This window comes from Aquila chrysaetos, chromosome 18 (assembly GCF_900496995.4).
Source record: "Aquila chrysaetos chrysaetos chromosome 18, bAquChr1.4, whole genome shotgun sequence".
Classification (NCBI taxonomy): domain Eukaryota; kingdom Metazoa; phylum Chordata; class Aves; order Accipitriformes; family Accipitridae; genus Aquila; species Aquila chrysaetos.
This window is the reverse complement of record NC_044021.1, coordinates 8,663,436-8,691,014: the sequence shown is the minus strand read 5'-3', so window position 1 is coordinate 8,691,014 and position 27,579 is coordinate 8,663,436. Positions and strand designations below refer to the sequence as shown.

Below are 27,579 nucleotides of genomic sequence, written 5' to 3'. Positions count from 1 at the left end.
ACAGATGAAGTTTTTAGGACAGTTCTACAACATTTACATTCTTATATTTTAAAGGTGTTCAGATTTTCAGTTTCAGCCCTCGTCCAGATGGTCACTGAAATGAATATTAGTAGAGTGGAAAGTGTTCATAATTTTTATCTTATTTTTTCATTATACTTGTGTAGCAGTTTTTTATCTTTTTTAAATTTTATTTTGTGTTTGAGGCTTTGTTCTGTTAACTCAGTGATTAATTCCATTTTAATACCAGAAATAATATAACCAGGAATTTGCCTATTAAGCCTTCTTTATGACATGCAAGTAGTTTTAGGGACTCACTGAAACAAGTGTTTCTGTTCTAAAACAGTTGAAAACTGAACGTTTCTGAGGACTCATCTCTGATTCAACAGTTAGGCACGTGCTCATTCCATCAATATTGGCACAATTTTTCACATGATTGAACAATTGACTTGTCAAAAACAGATTTGTCGTCATCTTGTGAAATCCCCCCAAAACTGAGGAAGCTTAGCATTTACTTCTATTTGCCTTTCTATGTACGTTAGAATAAATATGTAGTGTAGTTAAACTATGAGAGGGAATAAATAGTTGTGCCAAGTGTCTTGGATTTACAGGTGCTTTATTTCACAATAATTGGCAGTATTTGTTGGAGGAAAAAAATTGGGATAAAAGGAGAAATAGGTTTGAAAGTCTTCTGATCCTCAGAATAGCCAGTGGCTAACCAGTCACATGCATATGATAATTTATTTTCTTTTCCTTGTTTTTTTCACTTATTTCCTCTATTCTTAAAATCATATCTGCAATTTATGGAGGTACAATAGGGAAGATCCTTGTTGATACTTTATTTCTGTGGTGGAAGAGTTGAACAGGATGTAGAAACTATTTTGATTCAGCAAGAAATGGCAGAGGCAATGATAAACATTTCATGTTTTGAAGAACAGGTATATTCCACTAAAATTTAGAGATGGTCTTTAAAATCAGAAAATTTTCTGGAGTCTAAATAACCAGCAGATTTCAAAGTCCATATGGCAGTATTTCTTCTGGTAGTATCTATCTATATTAACACTTAGAAGGTAGGGAGAACTGATGACTAGTTTTTCCCAAGTTCCAATGACCTATTTAATCATCTTTTTCTGTCATGTTCCTGCATGTGTAGTTTCATATCATGTTGACATCATTGGACAAAAAAAAAAATATTGTTCTAGGTAATGGAAAGCAGATATTTATTGTAATAAAAATAAATAAGTCTTCTGAAAACAGGAAGTGAGTGCATAAGTATGAAATTATTGTAGCTGGGTAAGGATAAGAATTCAGCTCAACTACGGCTATTGTTTACCTTTGCTAATTAGATCTTAATCATGCCTGTGGGATTAGGGAAGTTTAGATTCAATTTCTGTAGAATGACATCCTGAAATAGGGAAGAATGTACCTGAAGTTGACTGTAAGATCATAGATATATTTGAAAAGTCCAACTGACATTAGCTGAAATTTTCTTTGGGGTCTGCTCAAATGGAAATTAATGTTCTTGGACCTTCACCTAGTACCATGTGAAGCTAAATTGACTTTGGATGTTTCAGGTACTTCTGTGGTGCAAGTTACAGCTACTGATGCAGATGATCCTTCATATGGAAACAGTGCCAGAGTAATTTACAGCATACTTCAGGGACAGCCATATTTCTCTGTGGAACCAGAAACAGGTTAGAAAAATTGTCATTTCCATTTACCATAAACTGTATACTTTTTCTTTCATTTTAAAAATCTTAGATCATACAAAAAAATAATTTTAGAAACTAACTGAAGTGAAATCATATGTCTTGCTTTTTTCCTCATAATTTATAATTCTTATAATAAATATGAAAACTTAGATTTATTACAGCTGACACTATGAAGCACAAGTCACTTTACAGTTGTACTACTGATAGCTTAAGGATCTAAGTAACTACATTTCTGATAAAGACAAGAATAAAGGTTTGTGTCCTAGAAAATGTTGTTCTTTTTTTTCTTAATGTTTCTACTTGGTCTAATAAAAGGTTTTCTTTCTACTCATAAACCTTGCGCATAAATATCTTGAATCATTTTTAGCATGAAATGCAAACTGGTGTGTTGAGTTTGCATGGCAAGGTTTTGGTAGTGGGGGCTACAGGGGTGGCTTCTGTGAGAAGCTGCTAGAAGCTTCCCCTATGTCCGACAGAGCCAATGCCAGCCGGCTCCAAGATGGACCTGCCTCTGGCCAAGGCTGAGGCCATCAATGACGGTGGTAGTGCCTCTGGGAGAACAGATTTAAGAAGGGGAAAAAAGTTGTTGTGCAACAGAAACTGCAGCTGGAGAGAGGAGTGAGAACATGTGAGAGAAACAGCCCTGCAGACCCCCAGGTCAGTGCAGAAGGAGGAGGAGGAGATGCTCCAGGCGCCGGAGCAGAGATTCCCCTGCAGCCCGTGGGGAAGACCACGGTGAGGCAGGCTGTCCCCCTGCAGCCCAGGGAGGTCCACGGGGGAGCAGATCTCCACCTGCAGCCTGGGGAGGACCCCACGTCGGAGCAGGTGGATGCCTGAAGGAGGCTGTGACCCTGTGGGAAGCCCGTGCTGGAGCAGGGTCCTGGCAGGACCTGTGGCCCCGTGAAGATCAGAGCCCACGCTGGAGCAGGTTTTCTGGCAGGACTTGTGACCCTGCGGGGGACCCATGCTGGAGCAGTCTGTGCCTGAAAGACTGCAGCCCGGGGAAGGGACCCACACTGGAGCAGTTCATGAAGAACTGCAGCCTGTGGAAAGGACGCACATTGGAGAAATTCGTGGAGAACTGTCTTCCGTGGGAGGGACCCCACACTGGAGCAGGGGACGAGTGAGGAGTCCTGCCCCTGAGGAGGAAGGAGCGGCAGAGAAAACGTGTGATGAACTGACCCCAACCCCCATTCCCGTCCCCCTTTGCCACTGGTGGGGAGGAGGTAGAGAAAAATCAAGAGTGGAGTTGAGCCCAGGAAGAAGGGAGGGGTGGGGGGAAGGTGTTTTAAGATTTAGTTTTATTTTTCATTACCTTACTCTGATTTTGATTGGTAATAAATTAAATGCATTTTCCCCAAGTTGAGTCTGTTTTGCCCATGATGGTAATTGGTGAGTCATCTCTCCCTGTCCTTATCTCAACCCACAAGCTTTTCATTGTATTTTCTTTCCCCTGTCCAGCTAAAGAGGGGAGTGATAGAACAGCTTTGGCGGGCACCTGGCATCCAGCCAGGGTTAACCCACCACAACTGGAATGGGAGCTGTGATGTAGAACTAAGGTTTGTTCAAGAAACAGCCTGTACTGAAGACTATTTATAAAGCTTATGAACAGAAAATTGTACTTTAAAACATGAAATTAATATTTTAGAAATATATTTCACAGACTAAGACAAAAAAGATGCAGCAGATTGTTGTACATCAAAAATAAAGAGATTATTAAAAATTTTTGTTTTTTCGTTCTTTCTTTCAGGCATCATCAGGACTGCTTTGCCAAACATGAACAGAGAGAACAGGGAGCAGTACCAAGTAGTTATCCAGGCAAAGGACATGGGAGGCCAGATGGGTGGATTATCAGGGACCACCACCGTGAACATCACTTTGACTGATGTCAATGACAATCCACCTCGATTCCCCCAGAGTAAGCTGCATTTAATTGTTGCCTTGCACTGTAAGAGCTTCAAACTAAAGAGTTAAGCAATCACCATCTGGTTTAATTTAGAGTAAATCTAGATTATGGGGCACACATGAACAAAAGGCTTATGTACTGATTTATTCACTGTTATTAAAGCAGTGTATTAAATGTTACAACATTTGTTTGTTAGGAAAACAGTTACATGGTCAAATATAACTGCACCAAACCTGGAATACTTTCCAGTACTATGGGAGGGGGTGGTAGGTGGACTCATAAGAGCATTAGAGCAATGTTTTTCTTTTCCCTTACCTATTGCTTAAATCCTACATACTCCCTCACTGTAAAATAAAACATGTAGTAATTCTAGGTATGCAGAAATGTTTGAACTGTAGTATCTGCTTAAATATTTAATCATGAAGAATGTGGAAAAGAAATTACTTGAAGGGAATCAAGCAGATTTTTACTTTTCTAGTTATAGTGCTACAAAACCTAACAGAAAATTTCCCAAAGTAAATGGCATTTAACTTTTTTTCTTTTTACAGCTTAAGTTTACCAAAGCTTTTTATAATGCTTTTTAACTTCTGTTAGTACAGCTATCAAGACTTTGTATCCTCAAACTAAAATATAAAAACATTCTTGGTCTCTATGCAATATGGAAATATTAAACTATGTAACATCAAACTTGTTAAAGGTTAAGCATTTTAAATACATTTGAAGCCTTTTGCATATACTGCAGTTGTAATATTCACAGGATGGTTTGGACATACTTAAGAGCTAAAGGATTTAGAGTATCCTCACCACCCATATTTTCTTCTTTCTACTGAATCCAGTAGTTACTGATGATCAGCCTTCAGGCTCAAAATAACACAATCAGCTTCAAAGGATTCTGATTTTAACATGCTTTTTATGGCACAAATGGAGTACATAATTTTGTTCAATTTAATATTGTAGTTAATATGTATGTGTTTAGCTAAGATGTTTATCAGCATGTGGTTTCATATACACACTCAAAATAGAAAAAGCTTGAACAATTGAGTACTTACAGTTTGTGCATTTCCACACAGGTCCTATTCTGGGCAGAATTTATTGTTAATTTGTCATTTTATGTTCTTTTTATTTCCACAACTTTTTGATTTATTATTTTTCTTGTTTCCATTTGTATATAGAGGTTTACGGTAATTCCAGTGCTGTGCAGGTGAGGAATGCTGTATTACTCCTCTCTGGATGTACTGAGGAAGACTATTCAAAGAGGTGTCATGTTCAAAGCTTTACAGGAAAGCTAATTTCAACAGTTAAATTAAGACAGCATATAAGCATCAAACATGCATATTTATGCTCTTCTCTTTCCCCCCCCCCCCTTGTTTCTTAAACAGTGTGTTAAATTAATACTTAGAGCAATGGAATCAACTTTCTAGACCATTTTTACATGACTTATCTAGCAATTCAACATCATATTTGAATCTGATGAGGATTGATGTAGCATCCCAGTAATATCTCTGCATTTTTCTATTAATATCAGTGTAAATCAGGTGTGACCTCTGCTTTAAAGAAACTTTCACTTTTACTCTCATGGGGGGGGGGCGGGATTTGTTGTTGTTTTGGTTTGGGTTTTGCTCTCTACTTTCTCTCTGACAATAGCTTTGCTAGATATAAATGTATGTTACACTGGAAATGAAAACTAAAACATTCATAAAGCACACTCATTTTACGAGATATATGAAAGTAAAAATAGCCATTGACTTCTTAAAAAATCTTTACATTTAATCTCAAAATGCAAATAGACATTATAATGATTCCTGATTTTAATAGAGTTCAATGAGACCACTCAAATTGATACTGATTAAGTTAAAATATTCTTATTCTGTTCCATTAATAAAAGACAGATGTGTATTAGGTTCATGAGACAATCATGTTCATATCAGATTTATAAGTTACTAGGAAATATATTAAAGGTCCATTATGTTTTCACAGGACTCAGCATATTACAGCTACATGTTTCAATAAAAAGTTTCATAACAGATTAAAATTCTCCCACAAGAAACTCAGAATTGTGGAAAATTCTATGTATTTTATTTTATCATACTTTCTCAAAAAAAAAAAAAAAAGGCAGAGCCATTAATTCCTCTGTTTAGATTACAGAGCAAGGACTCTCCAGAATATTTTTCTCCTTCTAAAGATCTCCTGAAAACCATATAGGTAGCAGTGGCTGCTCTTCTGAGGAAACATGATAAAATTTAAAATATTATCAAGGTTCTGCACAGAAAGACCATCAAAGACCTCAGATATTGGATCTCTGTTTCAACTGTAATATTTCCAAGTGTTCTTAGAAGTGAGGAGATGGTGTTGAGCAATGATAAATGTAAAAAGTCGTTTATGGACTTAGAAGCCTGAGTGTAACTGAAACTCAGTACATCTGAGTTACAGCAGCCCATGTCTGCTTTGAGACTATAGCCTGTATTACTCTATAAAAATATTTACCTTTACATTATGTGCCTATTCAAGAGTAAATGGAGAGAAGGGTAAACATGAATAAGATTGCTTTTTTATTCTTTATGACTGACTGAAGTATTTCCAGACACAAGTGTGTAGACTTTAATCTTCCAGCTGATTTCCACTCTCCTTAGTATATGGAAAAGCTTTTCCTCTCCTTGATCCTCCCATTTTTATTCTTGACAGACAAATGAAAGTACGTCACTCACAGGAGCAAATGCAAACAGAAAATTACCCTCCTTGAGGCATAGAGGAAGTGAGAGAAAAAGGATTGACGGAAAAGTTTTGCCAGAATAATTCTAGTTCTCTGTAGTTTGTGTTCTGATACAGTGTCTAAAGCTGCACTGCATCCCATGCTTAGTCAATGCATTAAAAGTCTTCAGTGACAAAAATAATAAAATGAAGTGTCTCATACTATGGTGGAGATTTCTATAAATGGATAGGTTACACATAAAATTATCCTTCATATTGTAGGTTTCTGGTTATTTTCACTCTCTGTTTCCACTACCTTATTAGCAATTCAAGATATGAGCTCTTACTACTTTGTAGACTAAATTAATTAGTTGGCTATTGCAGCGGAAGTCAAAGTAGCATCCACAAGGCATAGCTTGGGGATGTAGTTTTAAACATTTGAGAAAAAAACGTGGGGAATAGGTGACACACCACGAAACTAATTATAACATATAAATATTAATTGGGAAAAAAAGTGGTCTTTCACCATAGTCTCACATAGTACTGAATAAATACTAAATGGGAGCAGAGGCTATTTTTTCTTCTGTTTTTTTAACCATTAGGTGATTACAGAGAGATTATATGCTAACGTAACAAAGTACACAGATTTAGGTATTAGAGAAAGGTAATGAAAATGTCAGAGCAAATGCAAGACAAATCACTCGATTGAAACACCAAAATGTAACTGAGCAAAAATAAATTCATATAAATATTATGTGGAGTGTATATGGCCAGAAAGTATTAATTCTGCTGCTGTATATCAGTTTCATATCAAAAGCTAAGTAAAATTATATGAAGAAATTTAATTTCAATATTTTTCATTCAACTTTTAATTACAATCTATATGTGAATATGTTTATTTTTTTGAATTTTTGTTGCTTTTTTTTTTTTTTTTTTTTTTTAGGTTTGGCATACTATAACATAACGGAACAGAAAAAACTAATTCTATAGAATCAAAGTCTCAAACATCCCAATGAATAATAGGGTTTTTTTTCAGTGAGTGTTTCCAAACCCAAAACCAGTTCCTTTGTCACTCTGTAGCTGGCTAGTAATAAACTCTATTAAGAGACACTGATAATCCTCATGTGACTCACCTGTGCTCTCCCGAAGATATGATAAGATCATGTTGCCAGCGGCCTTCCTGTACTGCCTTGCCACTGCTCTCTCCCCACGATTCTTCCTGATGGCACAAAACTAATAAAACTCTCTTTATGGACTTTTCTGTACTTCTTATTTGTAATGAGGTATATATGTGCTGCCTTTAGGGTAGCCTCTTCAGCTTTTTCCTGTTGTGGATGCTGGCCTTTACCACCTCCACTTTTTTATTACTGTTAACTGAACTATCTTTCTAACTCACTTTACTTACCTTAGGAAGTCTCTAGGCAAAATGGCAAATCTTGGAACACTTAACTAAGGCCAGAGAAGAAAATGTTTTTCAGTAGAGCTTTGATGACTTAACTTTCATCTTTGGAATGACAGCTGTATCTGCATTCATTTATAAATCTTCTTCTGAGAATTCTTCATGTGCATTATTTGTCCCACATGTTTTCCTACCGTATGTTCTGACAGATAGGACCAGAGATCTCAACACTTATTTACAGTTTTCACAGTAAGGCTAGGACATAGAATACTAAAATGTATGCTAAGTTATTTATTTCGATTTATTGTAGCATGTCTGAAAGTTGGCAGTTTTATTCCTATGGTTTTTTATCAGCTGTGTGACACCACAATAAAGGGATACAACTGAGCTAGAGAAAGTAGTGCAAAACCAAAATTGCAATGTTCTTAAACCTTATTTAAGTATGAATTAACTGCTTTAACAAGTATAGGTACACCTTCTGCTTGTGAATCTTCAAAAACCTATCCCTGTATTAAGATGTCATTCAATTTATTTAATATTGTGTCTGACTATCTAATTTTGAAAGCTGAAATTGCTTAGAATGGGCCAACGAAGTCAGGGGGTTCTGTTCTTTGTATTGCTTCCATGTTAAACTAGATGTAAAATGTATCCCAAAAGATTCACCTTAGATATTAAAAGGAAAAAAGCAGAGTAAAGCCTGAAAAGAAAGCAGAGCAGTCTTTCCAGATGATGTTTCAGGAATGACATAGACAAGAAAAGTACAGACATAGTTGATTCTTCTTTGAGATAAGAGAATAGAGGTCCTTTTCAAACCTATTTTCCTATGATTTTGTTTTTCTACAATTTTGTTTTTGATCTTCTACCTAAAGTTTTCACCTGCATAGTTCTCTGTCTCACATTTTGCCCATCCTCCCATTATTAAATGGTATAAGTTCTCTAGAATAAAAGATACACAATAATATGTAATCAGCTATTGTGTGACACAATGTTACTTAATGCATGTGTAATGGTTTATGAGGCTCCTGAGTGGCTCTTTGTCTCTTTGACAGGTACCATCCACCTCCGCATTCCCGAGTCCTCTCCAGTTGGGACAGCCATTGGCAGTGTCAAAGCCACAGATGCAGACACTGGAAAAAATGCAGAAGTAGAGTACAGAATTATAGATGGTGATGGGACAGATATGTTTGATATTGTGACACAGAAGGACACACAGGAAGGCATCATAACTGTGCGAAAGGTGTCTATTAACCACATTCACTAAATGATTTTGGTGTCAATGTTATGCCATAAATGTTCATTGGAAAAAAGTGCTTAGATCATGTGATGACATATTGTAACTGCTTAACACTTGCTAGCATTCCCCATCAGTGACTGAACAGTACTATTTCCTTTTAAGATGAACTGAAAGTAACAGGTGGTAACAATATCTGAGATGCAGCACAGGTTTAAAGCACTTTTGTGAGCAAAGTATGTAAAAAATGGACCATCCCCAATGTGTTAGTACTGTCTCTGTGACTTCAAATACAGACTTCTTCAGTATTCATGTAACATTTTCTTCAGCAAGCAATATACAGTTCACTGGCTACTGAGAAACATAGGTTTTCATTATGTAGGAGACCCTCATCAACTTAGGTGACCAGTGTATGCCAGAACACAAACACACTCATGGAAGCAGAGTCACAAGCTATACTGTTTTGTTCCTGTTCCCAGCACATCAGCTGGTGAACACATGAACAGAGAATAATGATGGTGTCCCTGTTTCAGAGCTAGCTTTAGTTCTGCCTTCTGTCTTGCATGTCAGAGCACTTTCAGAAGTGTAAGGTTTCATACTTAGAAATGCCATTGTCCTGCTCCTGAACAATTTTCCTTCCAGAAGTCCCTCAGTCCTCTTCTTTGGCATTTTCAGATGTGTTTCTAAAGAGCTCAGGCACCATTTCTAACATAAAGCAGTGTTTATATTAGCTTTTAAAACAAATCTCCTTAAGCATAGAATAACACATTGAACACTACCCTAAAATATATCTCCACGTCTCTTGACAATGACAACCAAGGAAAAGGTAAGTTCTGCAAAGATCAGAGTGTGTTGCTTTTTAATCTCTATGTTCTATGTTCATAGTCAACATTGTAGTTTAGCTGGGAAGGAATGAAAATACAAAGTTTGGGGCCTGTTATTTATTCTTTTCCTAGAAGTTTGCAACGGCTTCTCTTGAGATGCTCCTACCTTGCTTGTTGCATGTTTTGCACAGTCTGCTATTATATTAAGACAATACAGTCTTGAAAAAACAGTCTAATAACCGGATCAAGCATAAAAAATTCATAAGTTACAACACAGCAGCTCCAAAATGTCACCAATAAATGCTAATGAACAAGATCTTCACATTTTGTCATTAGCAATCTCACACATTTTGCAATTTTCAGGATGCTTTCTCATATTGATAAGTAGCTTGTTCGGATAGCACAGGCAACAGCATTAACTAGCAAGGAGGAAGATGTTCTCAGTTTGTTCATTTATGAAAATAGTCTTTATTTTTTTATTATTTAGCCATGTTGATTGTCATTTCTGTTTTCAATGGTGAGTAACTACAAATAGCTGGTGTTCCTTTACTGAGCCCTTAAGTTACTAAGTCTGAATTTAATACCTGCTGCAAGAGAACTTAGTCTATACAAGTTTTTCTATACAAGTTCTCACAGAGAAAATAATTGCTTTGCCACAGTTTCATATATTTGGGCGACAGTTTTTTTCATTACTGGTGATATGTTGGAATACCTGTATAATCCACACATTTTATATCCATGTTGTGCAGTATAGCCTGAAGAGATGTCCAAACTGGATGTGAATGTACTAATAGCAAGTTAACTACATCTGCGTGGTGCACCTTCTGGCAAATTAAGCCAGTTAATTAGAATAAAGCAGGACTAACATGGCTTCTTTGCTTCTAGGCTTGAAGCCAGCATCCCTTAACAGCAGCGTGCTGCACTTTACAGACATACCAATAGTCTCAGATCTAGCTTAAATAGCAGCACTGTGTTGCATTTCTCAATTATACTTGTAGATATTCTCCCTTCTGCTCTAACTACTTTTTAAAAACAAGTTTGGGGCAGTGGGGAAACTCATTCTTTTACTGGACTGCATCTTTCTGCTCTTAAATAAAATATTTAAATTTCTAGGCTGCCACTCTGGCATCTTTCATGAACATTAATTTGTATTTAAAAACAGTTAGGCAGAAAGAACAAGTCTTCTACCACCCATTTTGATGAATGAAAAACACCAGTTTGATATCTCCCTGAGATTTTGCGGGAGTTAATGTAGTCTTCTTTGTGTCAGAAAGGTAAATTTTCAGCTTGCTCATTTCCTCAGTAACATTAATTAGCTAACACTTTTCATCTATGACAGAAAAATTTGAAGGAATAGAGGTTCTTTTCTATCCAGAATGGTTTCTAATTATAACCCTGAAACTTTCCTCCTTCCATTTTAAAAAGGAACTGCTGACAAAAATGTCAAATCTATTTTGTAAAAAAAAAAAAAATCTCTGATGTTGGATTCATTAAATTAAATGAAAAGAAACAAGATTAAGCTCTTACTGTTTCTCTAGATACAGAGAACTTTGACACACACCCCATCCTTAAAAAAAACCTAAAACATTCCTGATATTTAAGGCCAGCTACATTTTTCTGACAATAAGGATATTTAGGCCATTTTGAGTATCCAAGAGTTTATAGTATTTCCTGAGAAATACTAGTATTAAGTACCTTGTTCTGAAATGTCAGTATTTCAAGTTTGTATTTCAAGTATTTTAAATGCTTATATGATTGTTTCAAATCCATATTCTTGTGAAACAGCTGCAAAATTCACTAAATAATTGGTAAATATGCACTGAAAATCTTTTTGTCATTTGTGCTGTGATAATTTGTATAATATTTAGGAAGAGAAACTTCCTCTAAAAACAATGGAAATTTCTTACTAAACAAAGTGATGCCTATGGTGTGGAAAATTTGAACTGTATTGGGGTTCCCCCAACCGATGGCAGGATCTGACAAGGCTTGAGTCCTCTTCAGCTTCCATTATGTATATAGGTCAACATCTGTCAATATGTAATGTAATTTAATAAACTTTATCATCATCTTCATTTTTAGCCACTGGACTATGAGACAAGACGACTTTATACCTTGAAAGTAGAAGCTGAGAATACCCATGTGGATCCACGCTTCTATTACCTTGGGCCTTTCAAAGATACAACTATTGTGAAAATCTCCGTAGAAGATGTAGATGAACCTCCCATCTTCAGCAGATCTTCTTACCTTTTTGAGGTGCATGAAGATATTGAGTTGGGGACAATAATAGGAACGGTAATGGCCCGGGATCCTGATTCAGCCTCAAGTCCAATAAGGTAATACTCCGGTCTCTGTAAACACGTAATTTACTAAAGAAATTAAGAGACATAGTAATACAACATGAATTTTCACGTACACATTGTACACAGGAAGAAGATGCTAATGTTTTTTTCTGTTCTTTATTAGTGTCCCAGAGATAGACAGAATTGAGAATGATGCTATCCGTAAGCCTCCAAACACCTCAGGGAACGGCCATTCAATTGCACACAAGAGACACAGGAAATGTTTTGTAGTACTTCAGATCTCAGAGAACTTATAAAATTACACATTGATTTCAAGTAGGCTCTTCAGGACTACTTGCTTCACACTGTGAAAAAGTGTCAAACCAGTCTATGGCCCAGGAAGGGCACAGACCTTCTAACGCTTCCTCTGGTCAGTCCTAGAATGCACGCAGGGCTGATATCCCCTGCTCTGGTTGGTGCCTCCTGCTTTGTAGGCTTGTAGAGTGATTGCTATACAGGATAAAATTATCTTTGTGTGTGCTCAAATACCCCAAGAAGTTAGACATTGAAAGATTAATATCTTTAAAAATCTTTTCTGTGTATACTACTAGATGATACATGCTACATCACATCTAGCTGAATGTAGTAAACTATATTTTAGTGTGGTTTTTTTTGTTTGTTTTTCTATAATGCATAAGCTTTAAGAAAGAGGTAAGACAATGCTGTCCAAGTTGGATGTGTGTTGTCTGAAATACCAAAGTAGAAAAATTACATTCTGGCAAAAGAACCTAATTTACTGACTTTGAAGTCAGTTGCCACATACTTCTTAATGAGGCCCAGGTGGTAAAACTGGATTAGGAAATGAGACTGAATCTAATTTTCTCCTATGGTGATTCGTGTGTATGGAAAAGACAGGCGATAACACCAAGCCTCTAAAATTTAAGTATATATAAATAACTTAGCATTCCATCTTTATCCACTCTAATTGCATGAGACAACTGACGATTTTAGTAGTTATGTTTTCTTAATAGTGACTGGAAGAAGAACAAACTTGGTGCTTTGTCTCATTTTGTTTCTGACACAACTCGATGAATAGAAGAACTGCGGCAGCTGTTTCCCTTGTCACTATTATTTACACAAAGTAGCAACCTAAAGATTATTTTATATAATTTTTCTATGTCCCGTTAATGTTTCTTTCATTCTCCTATAGAAAATAATTTAGAAGAGGCAGGTGGAGCAAACCAATATTAATAAGGGCAAAGAAATTTCTAAAAAATTGAAAGGGACCTTTGAACATAGATTTAGTTTGCTTGAAGAAAAAAATCGAAGATATATGTGATAATGCTTTTCATAATGCTCTTCATAGTACAGTCATTTCTTTTAGCTTTCATTTAATGCCATTTAGTTGAAGTCAAGAACTTTAAAACAATTTGCATAGCATAGATCAAATTCTTCTTAGTATTTGCTCTGTTCCTCAACTTCCAAAGCAACCTTGTATATTCATTCAAACAGTAATTACCTAGGATAAGTTTTTACAAGCTTTTACTTCTTACAATATCAATATTAAATACAAAGTACTATGTCTTTACCCCAGAAGTGAACAGCTAACATTTAAATTAAAGTATTTTGAAAGTTGTCATATTTTGAAATTAGGGCAGTTTGTATAATATTTTAACACTGCTATAAAAAAAATATTACAGCTTCAGGTTGTAGAATTTATTCAGTTTTTAAATTTTTTTTCTGTTAGCTGTTTATTTTAAAATATTAGTTTCTGTTTATTAAAAGTCTATATAAATTAGGCTTCCTATAAATTGAGTGCCAGTAGTTTCCTGTTGCACTAATTTCTATTTCTGCTCAATGAATATAGAGGTATTTTCTGAAAATAATAATTTTGGTAGCATTTTCAGGCCATTAGAAGTAATATGATGGATAAAGTATGTGCTTATCTCATGGTTATTATCAAATGATATAGAATTTTTAATGAAACAATGTGGAATGGATCTTGTTAGCTAGAGAAGTGATTATTGCTTATTGAAAAACTGTTAGCTAGAGTGCTGTCAAAATAATTTTTCCTCATTAAAACTCCTTCCATGGATGAAGTAAAATCAAATGCTTATCATATAAGCCAAATAGTCTTCAATATAATTTCTTTGAAAAATAACAGGTTTTTGTTTAATTCTAACTAACAGTTATTATAGTCAGCTAGTAGTAAAAAAAATAATTTGAGCAAATTTCCCTGCACTTTCAGAAGTCTTTTTTAGCTGTTCTAATTTTCTTTTGTTTTATTTTTTTATTCATTTTGGTGTCAGCTTGTTCGTTTGGGTGATGTTTGTTTGACTGTTTTACATATTTATGTTATTGTGTGTGGTGGAGTGAGCAAACAAAACCCACAAAAATGTTATAGAGATTATTTTCATATTACAGCATTTTTTCATTGGCTCAATTTAGTTAAGTACTGTAAGTAAAAACAGATACACTTGATGAACTGTTTAGATCACTTGTAAAAGTTCATAGAAACATGAACACTTGTCTCCATTGCACTGTACAAATGTACTAGCAGACTTTTTTGTAATTTGGCCCAATTCTGCCAGGTAGTTCGGTAAATGTTCTGTACTTCACAAAATCCTACATTCGGTTCCACACCAAAGGTTCAATCCTAACTTTGAAAGCAGTGTTAAATATTAGAAAAAAAAAATGGAGGAAAGCGCAATTTTCTGATTCTAGTTTGACATTCTGCCATATTGTGTTAGTAGAAGTTTTGCCTGCAGAAGTACAGCAACTATAGCAACATAGAAAGTCCTTTAACATCAGTATATTCATGAAAGTGAAAGTTTGGTATGTGCACTTACTTTTATAGAGTTTTTTTTAACTTGATCTCTAATAAATTAACTTATCCTAAAGTGTAGAAGCTGAGCTTATAAAAATACTTTTGAAAAGCTCATAAATTAGCTGTCAATCTCAGTCTGAAGGAACAGTACATCAAAGACAATTTTCCTTTCAGGTTTAAAACAATTCTTTAATTATTATATTGAAATTCAGACTTTTTTTTTATGGTTCTCATATATGTCTATAAAAGCTCAGATGTTCAAATATTATACTGTTGTATCATATTTATGAAATTTTTGTAATTTTTATTCCTCATTCTATGGAAGTAACCTTGAGAATTTTCATAAGTGTTTATAGAAACTAAATGTATGTCTTCTCAAAACTAACCTTTGTAATGTAACATATAGAACCTAAAAGCTATATTGACTTGTGAAACATGCTTTCTTCCATTTTCTATTATTTTGACAATACTTTTTCTTTCTTTATCATATTTAGGTTTTCTCTGGATCGTCACACTGACCTTGACAGGATATTTAATATCCATTCTGGAAACGGGTCCATCTATACTTCTAAGCCACTTGACCGTGAGATATCACAGTGGCACAATCTTAGCGTTATAGCAGCTGAGATCAGTAAGCCAATTTGGTCTCTTTTTCCTTTCAGTTTTCCTTAGCCTGCAAAGTTACAGCTGTGACTTCATGAGAAAAAAACTCCCTTCCTTCCCCCTGCCCCTTTCTATTAGATATTCTGGGAAAGTAAATTGGGGGTAGCTAACAGCAGCTGTCTCCTCATTGCTTTTTTCCTCACCTACTTCCACCACTGACCTTTAATGTCCAAGTTACTTCTGAAATGTTACCCAATTAAATAACAACACTGCAGTAATTCTGTTTTCTTCCTGTTCTCTGAGGACAATGACATGATTTTGCTGTTAAAGTAGCAGAGTTCAGGATGGTAATCTATGTTTTTGTCTCTATCATTTTCTTTATTTCTTTAGAAATAATTTTATCTCTTCCTATGGTATCTATACCTACAGCTCTTGGAATCAATACATCTTACAAGTTAGGTTCAATTTCATCCCTAAGCTGTAGCATTTCTTGGACTATTTAAAACAGGTCTCTAGATATTTTCGTGTTAAAAGTACAAAGAGGAAAGCAGAGATCCTCCTAAACCTACTACATTACTGAGATTAACTCTAATCACCCGACAGAAAATTTTCTAAGGGACAAAGGTCTGATCTTTGAAATCAGCTAGTGAGGATCACTTGCTTTCAAAGACACTGGTTTTTCAGGGTTAATTCTATATCAGTCAAAAAAAAAAAAAAAAGTGCTGATCAGCAGCGAAACATGGCTGGCAAGAGCTACACTGCAGAGAACTAAATGAAACGTCATGTCTAGCCAATTAACCACTCTTAGCCGGCCTGTCCCAATTCCTGTAGTCCAGAATAATAGGCTGGTTGTATTGAGCACACCCAGTAGCTATACTTTTTTTAAAAAAAACCTTTTTTTTTTCCACTTGTGATGCATAGTCCTGAGCTTACAATCCTTCACAGTGCTGTCCAATATTGTAAGAATACTTTTCAGAAGTATTTATATAACAAAAAAACTTAGTATCCTTGTGTGTTTATATCAAACTGCTAAACTTTTTTCCTTATCAGGATACTTTGAGCAGATTTACATTCTGGACCTAGCTGGAGTAGCTAGCATTCTCCAAAGAGGTACTTTAGTTTGGGAGAAAGAAGTGAAGGGGGAGATTTAGGTCTTTAAATCTTTTAAAATATTATTACCTGTGAATCTTATGGCTTGGACAAGTGTACTCTTTGCTGGGTGAAAAACTGGATGGATGGACGAGCCCAGAGGGTTGTGGCGAATGGGGTGAAATCCAGTTGGCGGCGGGTCACAAGTGGTGTTCCCCAGGGCTCGGTGTTGGGCCCTGTTCTGTTTAATATCTTTATCGATGATTTGGATGAGGGGATCGAGTGCACCCTCAGCAAGTTTGCAGATGACACCAAGTTGGGGGGAAGGGTCGATCTGCTTGAGGGTAGGGAGGCTCTACAAAGAGATCTGGACAGGCTGGATCGATGGACTGAGGCCAATCGTATGAAGTTCAACAAGGCCAAGTGCCGGGTCCTGCACTTGGGTCACAACAACCCCATGCAGCGCTACGGGCTTGGGGAAAAGTGGCTGGAAAGGTGCCCAGCAGAGAAAGAGCTGGGCGTGCTGGTTGACAGCTGGCTGAATATGAGCCAGCAGTGTGCCCAGGTGGCCAAGAAGGCCAACGGCATCCTGGCCTGTATCAGAAATAGTGTGGCCAGCAGGAGCGGGGAGGTGATTGTTCCCCTGTACTCGGCACTGGTGAGGCCGCATGTCAAGTACTGCGTTCAGTTTTGGGCCCCTCACTACAAGAAAGACATTGAGGTGCTGGAGCGTGTCCAGAGAAGGGCGACCAAGCTGGTGAGGGGCCTGGAGCACAAGTCTTATGAGGAGCGGCTGAGGGAACTGGGGTTGTTTAGTCTGGAGAAAAGGAGGCTGAGGGGAGACCTTATCGCTCTCTACAACTACCTGAAAGGGGGTTGTAGCGAGGTGGGTGCTGGCCTCTTCTGTCAGGTGGCTGGAGATAGGACGAGAGGAAATGGCCTCAAGTTGTGGCAAGGGAGATTTAGGTTAGATATTAGGAAAAATTTCTTTACTAAGAGGGTTGTCAGACATTGGAATATGCTGCCCAGGGAAGTGGTTGAGTCACCATCCCTGGAGGTATTCAAAAAGCACATAGACAAGGCACTTCAGGACATGGTTTAGTGGGCATGGTTGATCGTTGGACTTGATGATCTTGAAGGTTTTTTCCAACCTAAATGATTCTATGATTCTATCATGACACAACTGGAAAGCAGTGTTAAGAATAGAACGTATTTGGAAAGTTAGTACAAAAATGCAAAAGGCTATGAAAAACAGTGCCCTAAGCCTGCCATTTTAAAGAATTCAGGATGTCAAAAAGATCCACATCATACTCTTTAGCAAAGGTGTTATTAATAACAAGTGAACTTAATGCCAGCTACTCCTAAATGTTTACTATTTTATTTGAAGCAGCTTAAAAGGAAAAAAAAAATCAGTAATTTTGAACCATCTTTATTTTCACTTATCCCATTCCATTAAAATTGCAAAATCATACAGTATTTAGGTACCACCTAGAAGAATTCCAAGAAATGGCTGCACTTTTTTTACTCCCAGGCATTATTTCAGATTCTTAGTATGGCAACTAGATCAGCAAGTGAAAACAGGATATCTTGTATTCCTGAATTAACCTATACTAATGAGAGGGCACTCTAAATGATACTAGGATTTTGGCATTTGGCAAGGGGTGGTTACTATTCTTGTTTCTTAACCTAATGTCTGAAGATCTACATTCATATTTTTTAAGGCAATTTAAACATAAACCCTTTGATTCTAATCAATTCTTTACCAGATTTTTTGGGAGGATACTTTCATTGGCTTTGTTGGAATTTCTCCTTACTTATTCAGGCACAAGAGAGGAAAGTCAGGCTTGAAAAAATTTCAAAATATGTATGCACAAAGTCAATAATGTCTTTTCTGTGTTTAACAAAATAGATCACAAAGAATTTTAAAGTTAAAAATCAAAACCTTACAGCAGAACAATACTCTTGAGCCCACCAAATAATCAAATTTGTCATTATAGTAGTGGGCACACTTTTCATATACTATATTTGCATATATTATTAACAGTTGCAGTCCCTATTTTCATGTAAAATCTCAATTGCTCACTAGATACCAATATGTTAATTTATTTACTCTAAGCAAAACATCTTATTTTTCAGAGGGCCTGATTCTTACCCGGTATCAGTTTGTATGCTAAATTTTGACCAGTTTCAGACCTAATCTTGCATGTCTATTGCTCATGAAATTTGGAAGAAAACAGAAAACTTTTAGTAGGAAAATAAACTCATTATTATTCTCTTTTCTCCTGTCAGACAACCCCAAAGATACTACTCGTGTTCCTGTCTACGTAAGAATTTTGGATGTTAATGACAATGCTCCACAGTTTGCTGTATTCTATGACACATTTGTCTGTGAAAATGCAAGAGCTGGACAGGTATGCCTTTGAGAAACACTTCCACTATCCAGTTTTGCTACGGCACTCAACTGTAGATCATTCTTGCCTGTTGCTTGGGAGAAATCATGTCCAAAATAGCTTTTAAAATGTTAAAAATGAAAGCAAAGTAGCTCTGTAGGTGAGGCTTAGAGTGAAATATCAATATATTACAACAGCTTCAGTGTGTGAATTACCACTTTTCTTTATCTAACCCTGTACTACTGTTAAATCCTGGCTAGATATGTCCAAGAGACATGGTCATAATTAGTTTTGCTGTTATCTTCACAAAGTAAGTAAAATGTTATATGTAACTACTAAAAAGTTTGATCTATATTTTCAATACCTCTCAAACAGCAAAATTCAGATATATTTCATCCATGCTGATGGTGATTACAGACATTTACATGTCACGCCTTTTTTTGGGAGGGGTGATTGTTAGATTTAGCTTTTATTATCGCACCAAACTTTTGTGTTTTGCCTCTTAGAGGCTACAGAACGTGTACTTTAATTTAAGTGAAACAACTGCACTACTTAATATCTAGTTCCTAGTAGGCAGCTGCTCATTAGAACTGTTGAAAAACTGTTTTCCTATTACAGCACGGCATGTCCCAGAGCACAGTCAGCCAATAATAAATCCTTTAAAATGGTAGCAGTAGTACCTCAGTGCAATCAATTTAGCACCTTTGAATAGAACGTGGGAGAAGTGCCAGCTTGTCTTAACTGTTTGAGTCCTACAGGTACGGCATTCAGGTTGTATTACAAGTTTCACATTCAGGTTGCTATTCTTTCTAAAGTAACATCAGCTGGAATTAGAACAGAGGATTTAAGGCCCAAATTTATAACGCATAAAATACCTAAAGGTACTGAGCAAGTGCATTTGTCTGCTACAAGAGTTATAAGAGAATTCAAGCTGTTAGATAAATAAAAATCATTGGCTAAGCATCTAGAATTTTTTGACAGTTGCAGTGTCCTCTATAAATGCTAAAATAATATTTTAATCATTTTCAATATGAGACATGGATTAAGAATTGGAAAAGTAGAGCTCTGAACTTTCCTCTTCCAGTTTCACAAAAAAAAAATCCTGGGGAAAAGAAATCTAAATGCATTAATCCACAAATCTTACTTATTTGAGCTTTTAGAATCTGTTCTGTCCAGGTTACTAACTGTATAGCATAGAGGAAACGCTTACTAGAACAGTTATATTTTCATGTAAACATATTTGGAGGAACTCTTTTTTTCTGAGCTATCTAGAATATTGAGGTCAGTATAATTTGAAAGTAAATATAAAAGTTATTTCTGCATTACTCTTTTTCTGTTTACATTCAGAAAAGGCTGTCAGTTAAAAAGTTGAAAAAAACCCACACTAATCATTTATGACTAATAAATGAGAAGCTAAATAAGTGTACGTATCCATAAATGTTTATTTAAATTGTTACAGAGCTCAGTAGTGTCTCATTTATTAGAAAAAAGTGCTAAGTTTACTAAAGGGGCTGTAAATATAATAACTTTTTTAAAAATTCTGAGTTGCAAATGATTGTTTAAAGAAAACAATTCACAGGAAGAGGACAAAATGCAATGCAGGATAACATGAATAATCTATTTGAATGTAATTATATTCTTCTTGCTTACTGGTAGATCATAAATAAGACTTGTTATTTTGGATTTCAGTCTGTCCTGAGAGATTGAATCTAATCAATCCACACTGAACATGGTTCTCTAAGTTTGATTCCTCGTACATTTGTGCTATTTTTCTTTCCTTTCAGGTTTTCATAATTACGTTTGAGCCATGATCAAATTTAAATCTTTGTTAGATCACTGAAAATATTATGGTAGTTCATCAGTCACAAATTCTGTGGTATTCATTTCAATATTTCCTATCTCCTACTGACAAACATTTTAATGAATATTATAGTTTTCTAGTTTCTTTATTTTCCCTTAAAGTTTCTATTGACTTAGTTTATATAGAAGTATATATAATATATATACATGCATATGTATACACCTACATATATAGACACACACACTATATATAATATATATGGATGTGTGTGTATATACATATATAGACACATACACATCTATGCATATACGTAGCAAGGAGAGAGGGAGAGTGCTTTTTAGGAAATGTGATTTTTGAAGTCTGAGTGACTTAAAGGGCCTGTGACTGTTTTCCTGCTTGCTGTTACTGCTGGTGTCAGATCATACCATGACCTTCCAAACAATGGGAATACCCTGTTCCAAAAAGCTGAAGGTACAAACAAGCAGTGCCTCTGGCAGAATGCCATTTTGCTGGATGTTGCTCTTTCCACCCCCCCCCCAAAACCGAGGACAATCCTGGTGTGATGGCATAAAGGGGACACAGGCATTCATGCGAGCTACACAAGGCTGACTCAGTAGGAGTTGAGGGGAAGAAAGGAGCAAAATGCTTGGACTGCTGCAGTGCTGTACCCAAAGAAGTTCAGCTGTCCTTCACCCTCAGGTGAGAAGAGCCAGGAGTTGGGCATCTGGGCAGGTGGATTCCCACTGGTTTCGTCAGCTCCCAGCTGCCACGTGTCTGGCAGCTCAGCAGCCAGCCTCCAAAGATCCTCTGATGTGAAAGACAGGAGTCAGCGTAGAAAGCAGAAGTCAGTCCTACTTTAGAGAGTTTTTATATGGAAGCCGAGTACTTTTTTCCTACATATTCGTTTTCCCTATAGTAATGGTCAGAAGAGGGAGAAAACAAATTTAAAGAAAAACAAAACTCCAGTTGAGAAAGCAAGCAAGCTGCTGTATTAAAAGAAATCCAGTCCTTGCCTCGTGAAGAAATTTGTTGCTGTATTCTGGATGGACAGGAGAGAAGTTGGGAGTTAATCGTGCATTTGTTAAGGCAAACAGGAGTACATTGCAATTGTTGATGTTTAAGATGATCAGTCCTGACAAAAGCTGTGATATGAAGAGAAATGGCTGTACTTGGAAGAACTGGAAGAGGAAAAACAAACAGGGTTTAACAAGTATGCCACAGGGAAAGAGTAGTGTCAAAAATTAGATGTAATTCCATGCTTGAAAAAACACTGCAATTTAAAATGATGGATCACAAATGAAGAATAAAAATGACCTAGGCTAAATATTATTTTTGGAAGTTAAGCTTAAGAACATAACTGAACATTCATGCATGCATGCATGCACAAAAATTACAGCCATAGGTACAGTTTTTATTGCTATGGTATTAAAAAAAACCCACTCTGAAACACAGCAATAAATACATCAAAAATTTTATTTTGGGGGAAGTGACATTTTGCCACCCTTAGGCATAGAAACTTCCGTGAAAAAAAGCCACACGTTATTTACCTGACAGATAAACAAATGTTGATAAAGGGCTTGCCATTACTTCCCCCCCAAATACCCAAACTTTTTGTAGGCATTGCAGAAAGCACTCAATCCAAGTATTGAACTGACCTGATGCAGTTTACTCTGAGAATTGTGACACTGGATTCTCATCCCACTCTGAGGTTGTGCATCTGTAGAGTATGCTAAAGTGTTTTACAAGAGTCGAAATACATTTATAATCTAACTGGCATTTTTCATCTCAGGAGTCTTATTGGTGTATTTTGCTATACTAATAAATAGAAAATATCTTGTTGTAGAAACAAATGTTATTATTTTTAAATTTAATTTGAAACTTTAACTTCCCTATCAGAAAAATCTATTTGATGAAATACTATTTTTATCACAAAAATATAAAACATCCTCTGAATTCCTATCTTAGGTATTGATTTGAATTTAAAATGATGGATCAGAGATGAAGAATAAAAATTACCTAGGCTATGGATAAAACTATTTCTGGCAAGTTGTGTCCCCTATGTAGTTACAAAAATACATAAAGATGTATTGAAAAAAAAGAAATAGAGGAAGACTAAGGCAGAAGCTGGCCATTTTATACATGTACGTGTACCACCGCATGAAATGTATGGATGCTCTTGTTGGAAAAACTTATATGATATGCTTTTTTAACTTTTGTTCAGTTAATGCGTTCTACAGATTAAGCAGTAAATCAATATGTGTATAGTTTGAATATGAAGTTGTCTTAACACTTATAGTCTTCTTAAAGTAATTAGACAGCTGTATTAAAAACCTAAGTGTATTTGGATTCTTTGTTGTTTGTTTGCTTGCTTTTTTTCCTGCAGCTTATTCAAACCATAAGTGCAGTAGACAAAGATGACCCTCTTGGTGGACAAAAGTTTTTCTTCAGTTTAGCTGCTGTTAACCCTAACTTCACTGTTCAGGATAATGAAGGTAAAATTCATGCCTATTCCAGGAAAGGAGTTTTATCTTTGCTGTCTGGCATACATTCCTGAAATATATTTGCTTTTGATATCTATCAATATGTAGAGAAGCCATTAAGGCTACTGCTAGCAAGAATAATAATTTTACCTGAGTGTTTGTGGTTTAGGACTTCTACATATTTATCTGTGTAATGGAGGCAAAAATTAACATGGCGAAAATGTGATAAAACAAATTATGAAGAAAATCAGTAAAAGTGGTGGTTTGAGTAGCCAGATGAAATGCTTGACTGAAGGAGAAAAAAGGTTTCAAAAATGGCTTCAAGTGACAAGTTCAGATTTTTCACTTTAGCCTTCTGTCACATAGTTCTGATTCCCCTGGTCTTCTGTTTTGCTTCTTTCTGACCACTAATGAAAATAATGGTTCTAAGCCCATAGCCACTTTGGCTTTTCTTTTGATCCTTTGTCAATCTTTCTTTATCAGAGAAAATTTTCAGAAGATTCTGTTGGGGAAGGGGGACTAAGCACCCATTTTGGCCTTCATCATCAGTATGACTAACTGAGAGGGCTCTAGATTGCAGAAGAAATAAATGAAGGGGAACATGCTATCAGCCTTCAAAAGTGTTAAAGGCTGTAAAAGTGGGAATAATCCTCTTTTTCTGATGAAGATTTCAGGAAGTAATAGGCTGCAAACAATAGCAGAAAAAAAATTCTGAGAGTAGGGAAAGTGAAGAATTCAAACCAAATAGTTTGTGTTCCTTACAAAATCCCCAGCAGCAGAGGTATATAAAGATCCATCAGAAACATAGTTTTTGATGTTGAGTGTAAACAAATAACATACAGGTACCAAAAACCTATGAAGGGATGCAATAAAGGAAAACTTTGTGTTTCACATTATAGAGGCTATGAAAAAAATATATAATTTAATATTTTAAACAAAGATTATATCCTGGTGACGAGGTCCTAAGTGTATAGAGTTATAGACCTTGCTATTTCTTTTCTATCGGTAATTATTTTCTTTCTTTTTGCACATGGGTTGTTTTAATTCAGCCTGAAGTTGGCTGGCACTTACCTCAAGAGATCCACAAGTATGATGAAAATTAAATTTTCCTTCTAATGGAGCCTTATCTGTATTTCCTCTCTTTTGGACTAAAACGTTAGTAACTCTAGCGTTGGCTCACACTCTAGTGTTGTGTCGCTAACAATAGAAGAAATAGTCTCTCCCTGTTATTCATTCCTTCTCTTCCTTACCTTCACTCTGGCCACTCAGTGAGCAGCTTTTGATGCTGAAGTATACTGCATACAACTAAGATTTGTCTGCTACACATACAGTTTAGTAAGTTCACTTCTCAAAACTATGAAGGAATACCTACTGTCTTTCATATTTTCTGAATTCCTAAGACAATTTTTACCCCCCAAAAAATCTATTCCATGTGCTAAGGTACATAATTCCTTGTTCTACAGTATGTTGAAAGTGCTTTGGTGTGGAAAATCTCATACTGAGTTTACAGATAGCATTCCCGTGGGTGTTGTCACAGAAGATCCATAGAAAGAATCTCTCAGAACAGAGTGCTTGTTGAACAGCGTGAAGTGGAAGGTTATTTTTTCTCAGTTGGCCACTTCATTTCAGGGCTTCAGCCCTGAACTGGAACTGTCATGCACTGCATGCATTAATCTATAAAACATTTTAAGCTTTGAGAAATCCTCTTTTCAAATCACACTCAAAGGTGGTGCAGAGGCACAGAGGAGCAGGCCAGATGTACATAAAAAATAATAAATAGCTTTCTGATCAAATGGGAATGTCGTTAGAAAAAGAGAGATACCACTGTGATATCAGAAACAGTTTCAAAATGCTACCAGTGATGTAAAATATGATGGTTTGCATGTACTATAAATGATACATTTTATATTCATACACTCTACAACAGTGTATTTTAATCAATCTAGATAACACTGCCAGAATTTTGACAAGAAGGAATGGCTTTAGTCGACATGAAATAAGTACTTACCTTCTACCAGTGGTGATATCAGACAATGACTACCCGATCCAGAGCAGCACCGGCACGCTGACCATTCGCGTGTGTGCCTGCGACAGCCGGGGGAACATGCAGTCCTGCAACGCCGAGGCCTTGCTCCTCCCGGCCGGCCTCAGCACCGGGGCACTGGTTGCCATCCTCCTCTGCATCATCATCCTGCTGGGTAAGAAAAAAAAAATGCATCTTTCCCCCTATGAACAAATGCTTCAGGCCTGGCTCATTTTACAAAACTATGCAGGTTGGTAAAAATTAATGATCATGGGTTTTGCAAGAAGAATTCAACTGCAACTTAAAAGAAAAAAAAAAAGGCAAAACCCATTTGTCTGGGAGTTGGACGTTGTAAATAAGAATTCAAGTCCCACACTGTTAAAACCATCAGTGTGCAACCAGAAGCTCATTTCTGTTCTTTCGTTAAGTTGTCCGAAAAAGAGAGGAGGAATAGTATAATGGAAAATCACTTCCATGTCTTTCATTTTAAATTTTTTTTGAGGGGATGTCTCTTTTTTTATTTAAATAACTACCTAAAGTCAACATGCGGTATATATTTCACACAGAATATGCCAGTAAACGGTATTTTTACTATATTAAAGCACTGTTTATCCAGAGGTTTCTGTGCTGTAATAAAAAAAAGTAAATTTTGTAAAACCTCCATTTTGCGGTTTTCAGAATATCACTAATGACCTATAATTCACCTCAAAACCAGTTTTGAACAGTACACTTTGAGCTTAAAAAAGGGAAAAGATCGTCAGAATAGACCTGGCTATTTTAAAACTCATTAAAGCTACAGAAGGAGCATGTAGACAAGCTCATGGTTCTGTAAAGCAGAGCACACAATGTGTGTGCAAAATAGCACATTTTGATATAGACCTTACTGTGCTACTGTAATACAGTTAGAGATGTTTATCCATTTATCAGACAGAAATGAATTGGTGAAATGCAGCTGAAATAAAGCTCTTGTACCTGGTGGATTTGCTACTGAGAAACGGATAAATAGAGATTCTTTGTTTCTCTCGTTAAGTTATAGTGGTGCTGTTTGCTGCTCTGAAGAGGCAACGGAAGAAGGAGCCTTTGATCCTCTCTAAAGAGGACATCAGAGACAACATTGTGAGTTACAATGATGAAGGCGGTGGAGAGGAAGACACCCAAGCCTTTGATATTGGCACACTGAGGAATCCTGCAGTTATCGAAGATAAGAAGCTTCGACGAGACATTATCCCTGAAACGTTATTTGTACCACGGAGGACTCCTTCAGCACCAGATAACACAGATGTCCGAGATTTCATTAACCAAAGGCTAAAAGAGCACGATACTGATCCTTCTGCACCGCCGTATGACTCACTTGCAACCTATGCCTATGAAGGAAATGATTCAATAGCGGAATCCTTGAGCTCCTTAGAGTCGGGTACTACCGAAGGAGACCAAAACTATGATTACCTCCGAGAATGGGGCCCTCGGTTTAATAAGCTAGCTGAAATGTACGGTGGAGGAGAAAGTGACAAAGACACTTCTTAACCTACAGTAGGCTACATTTTTGTTTCCTTTGAGCGGAAGTAATTTTACAGACACCTTCTGCACTCAACAGTATTTAACATTCAGGAAAATTTTCCTGCCACTCAGCACAATGGTTTCCTTTTAAAATTTGTGTTTAATTTGTCCATTAATGTCATTCATTCTTTCTAGTAGGATTCCACTTGGAATATATACAGCATTTTATTTAATCACCTTCCAAGAGCCAAAGCTATGGAAATTCAGTGTTGTCCATTTTAGTAAGTAAAATAAACAATACCTTACCTTCGGAAATTTGAACAGGGTGATAATCCCTTAAGCAACCTCATGTACAAGCCGCTTCTGTTAGGTACATGTCCTATCCTTGCAAGTGCAGCTTTTAAGATGGCAAAGAAGAAAAAATCCAATATGTCCTGTTCTGTACATTAAAATGAAAACAAAATGTACACGTGGTGTTAATAAGTGTAATATGCAGCTGGTTTAAAAAAAAAAAGTTTGTGCAACTTCATTTCATCAAATTCTATCTGCCAATGTTTTATATTTATATTTTTGTATTTATTTTTAAGAAATAAACCAGGTTTTACAACTACGTTGATGCTTGCCTGCCTGTTCTGGCCATCAATTACAGGCTTGAAGAGAACATGAAATTTCTCCAATGACAGCACGGCCAAGTGCCAGTACTTCTATGCTGCAGTATTCCACACATTTAACCCAATCGGAAGTGCTTGTGCGCACAGGGAGAGGATCAAGTTATAGACCTATTGGTTTGCTCAGAAGTGCTACTTCCTACAGATGTCATATTTAAGAGAAAT

At 36.3% G+C, this 27,579-nt stretch overlaps 1 protein-coding gene across 4 annotated transcripts in view; it reads left to right on the top strand.

The window, feature by feature from the left end:
* The window catches only part of CDH10 (cadherin 10), a 103,056-nt gene extending 75,700 nt beyond the window's left edge, over nucleotides 1–27,356 (top strand). For all 4 annotated transcript variants that reach the window (XM_030041898.1, XM_030041895.1, XM_030041897.2 and 1 more), the window contains 9 exons: nucleotides 1,572–1,691; nucleotides 3,460–3,627; nucleotides 8,752–8,939; nucleotides 11,837–12,090; nucleotides 15,358–15,494; nucleotides 18,845–18,966; nucleotides 23,130–23,238; nucleotides 25,173–25,424; nucleotides 26,280–27,356. In XM_030041898.1, the coding sequence (XP_029897758.1) occupies nucleotides 1,572–1,691; nucleotides 3,460–3,627; nucleotides 8,752–8,939; nucleotides 11,837–12,090; nucleotides 15,358–15,494; nucleotides 18,845–18,966; nucleotides 23,130–23,238; nucleotides 25,173–25,424; nucleotides 26,280–26,773 (1,844 nt within the window). In that variant the 3' untranslated portion in view covers nucleotides 26,774–27,356. The remainder of the gene's footprint in view (nucleotides 1–1,571; nucleotides 1,692–3,459; nucleotides 3,628–8,751; nucleotides 8,940–11,836; nucleotides 12,091–15,357; nucleotides 15,495–18,844; nucleotides 18,967–23,129; nucleotides 23,239–25,172; nucleotides 25,425–26,279) is intronic.
* Nucleotides 27,357–27,579: the final 223 nt, after the last annotated feature.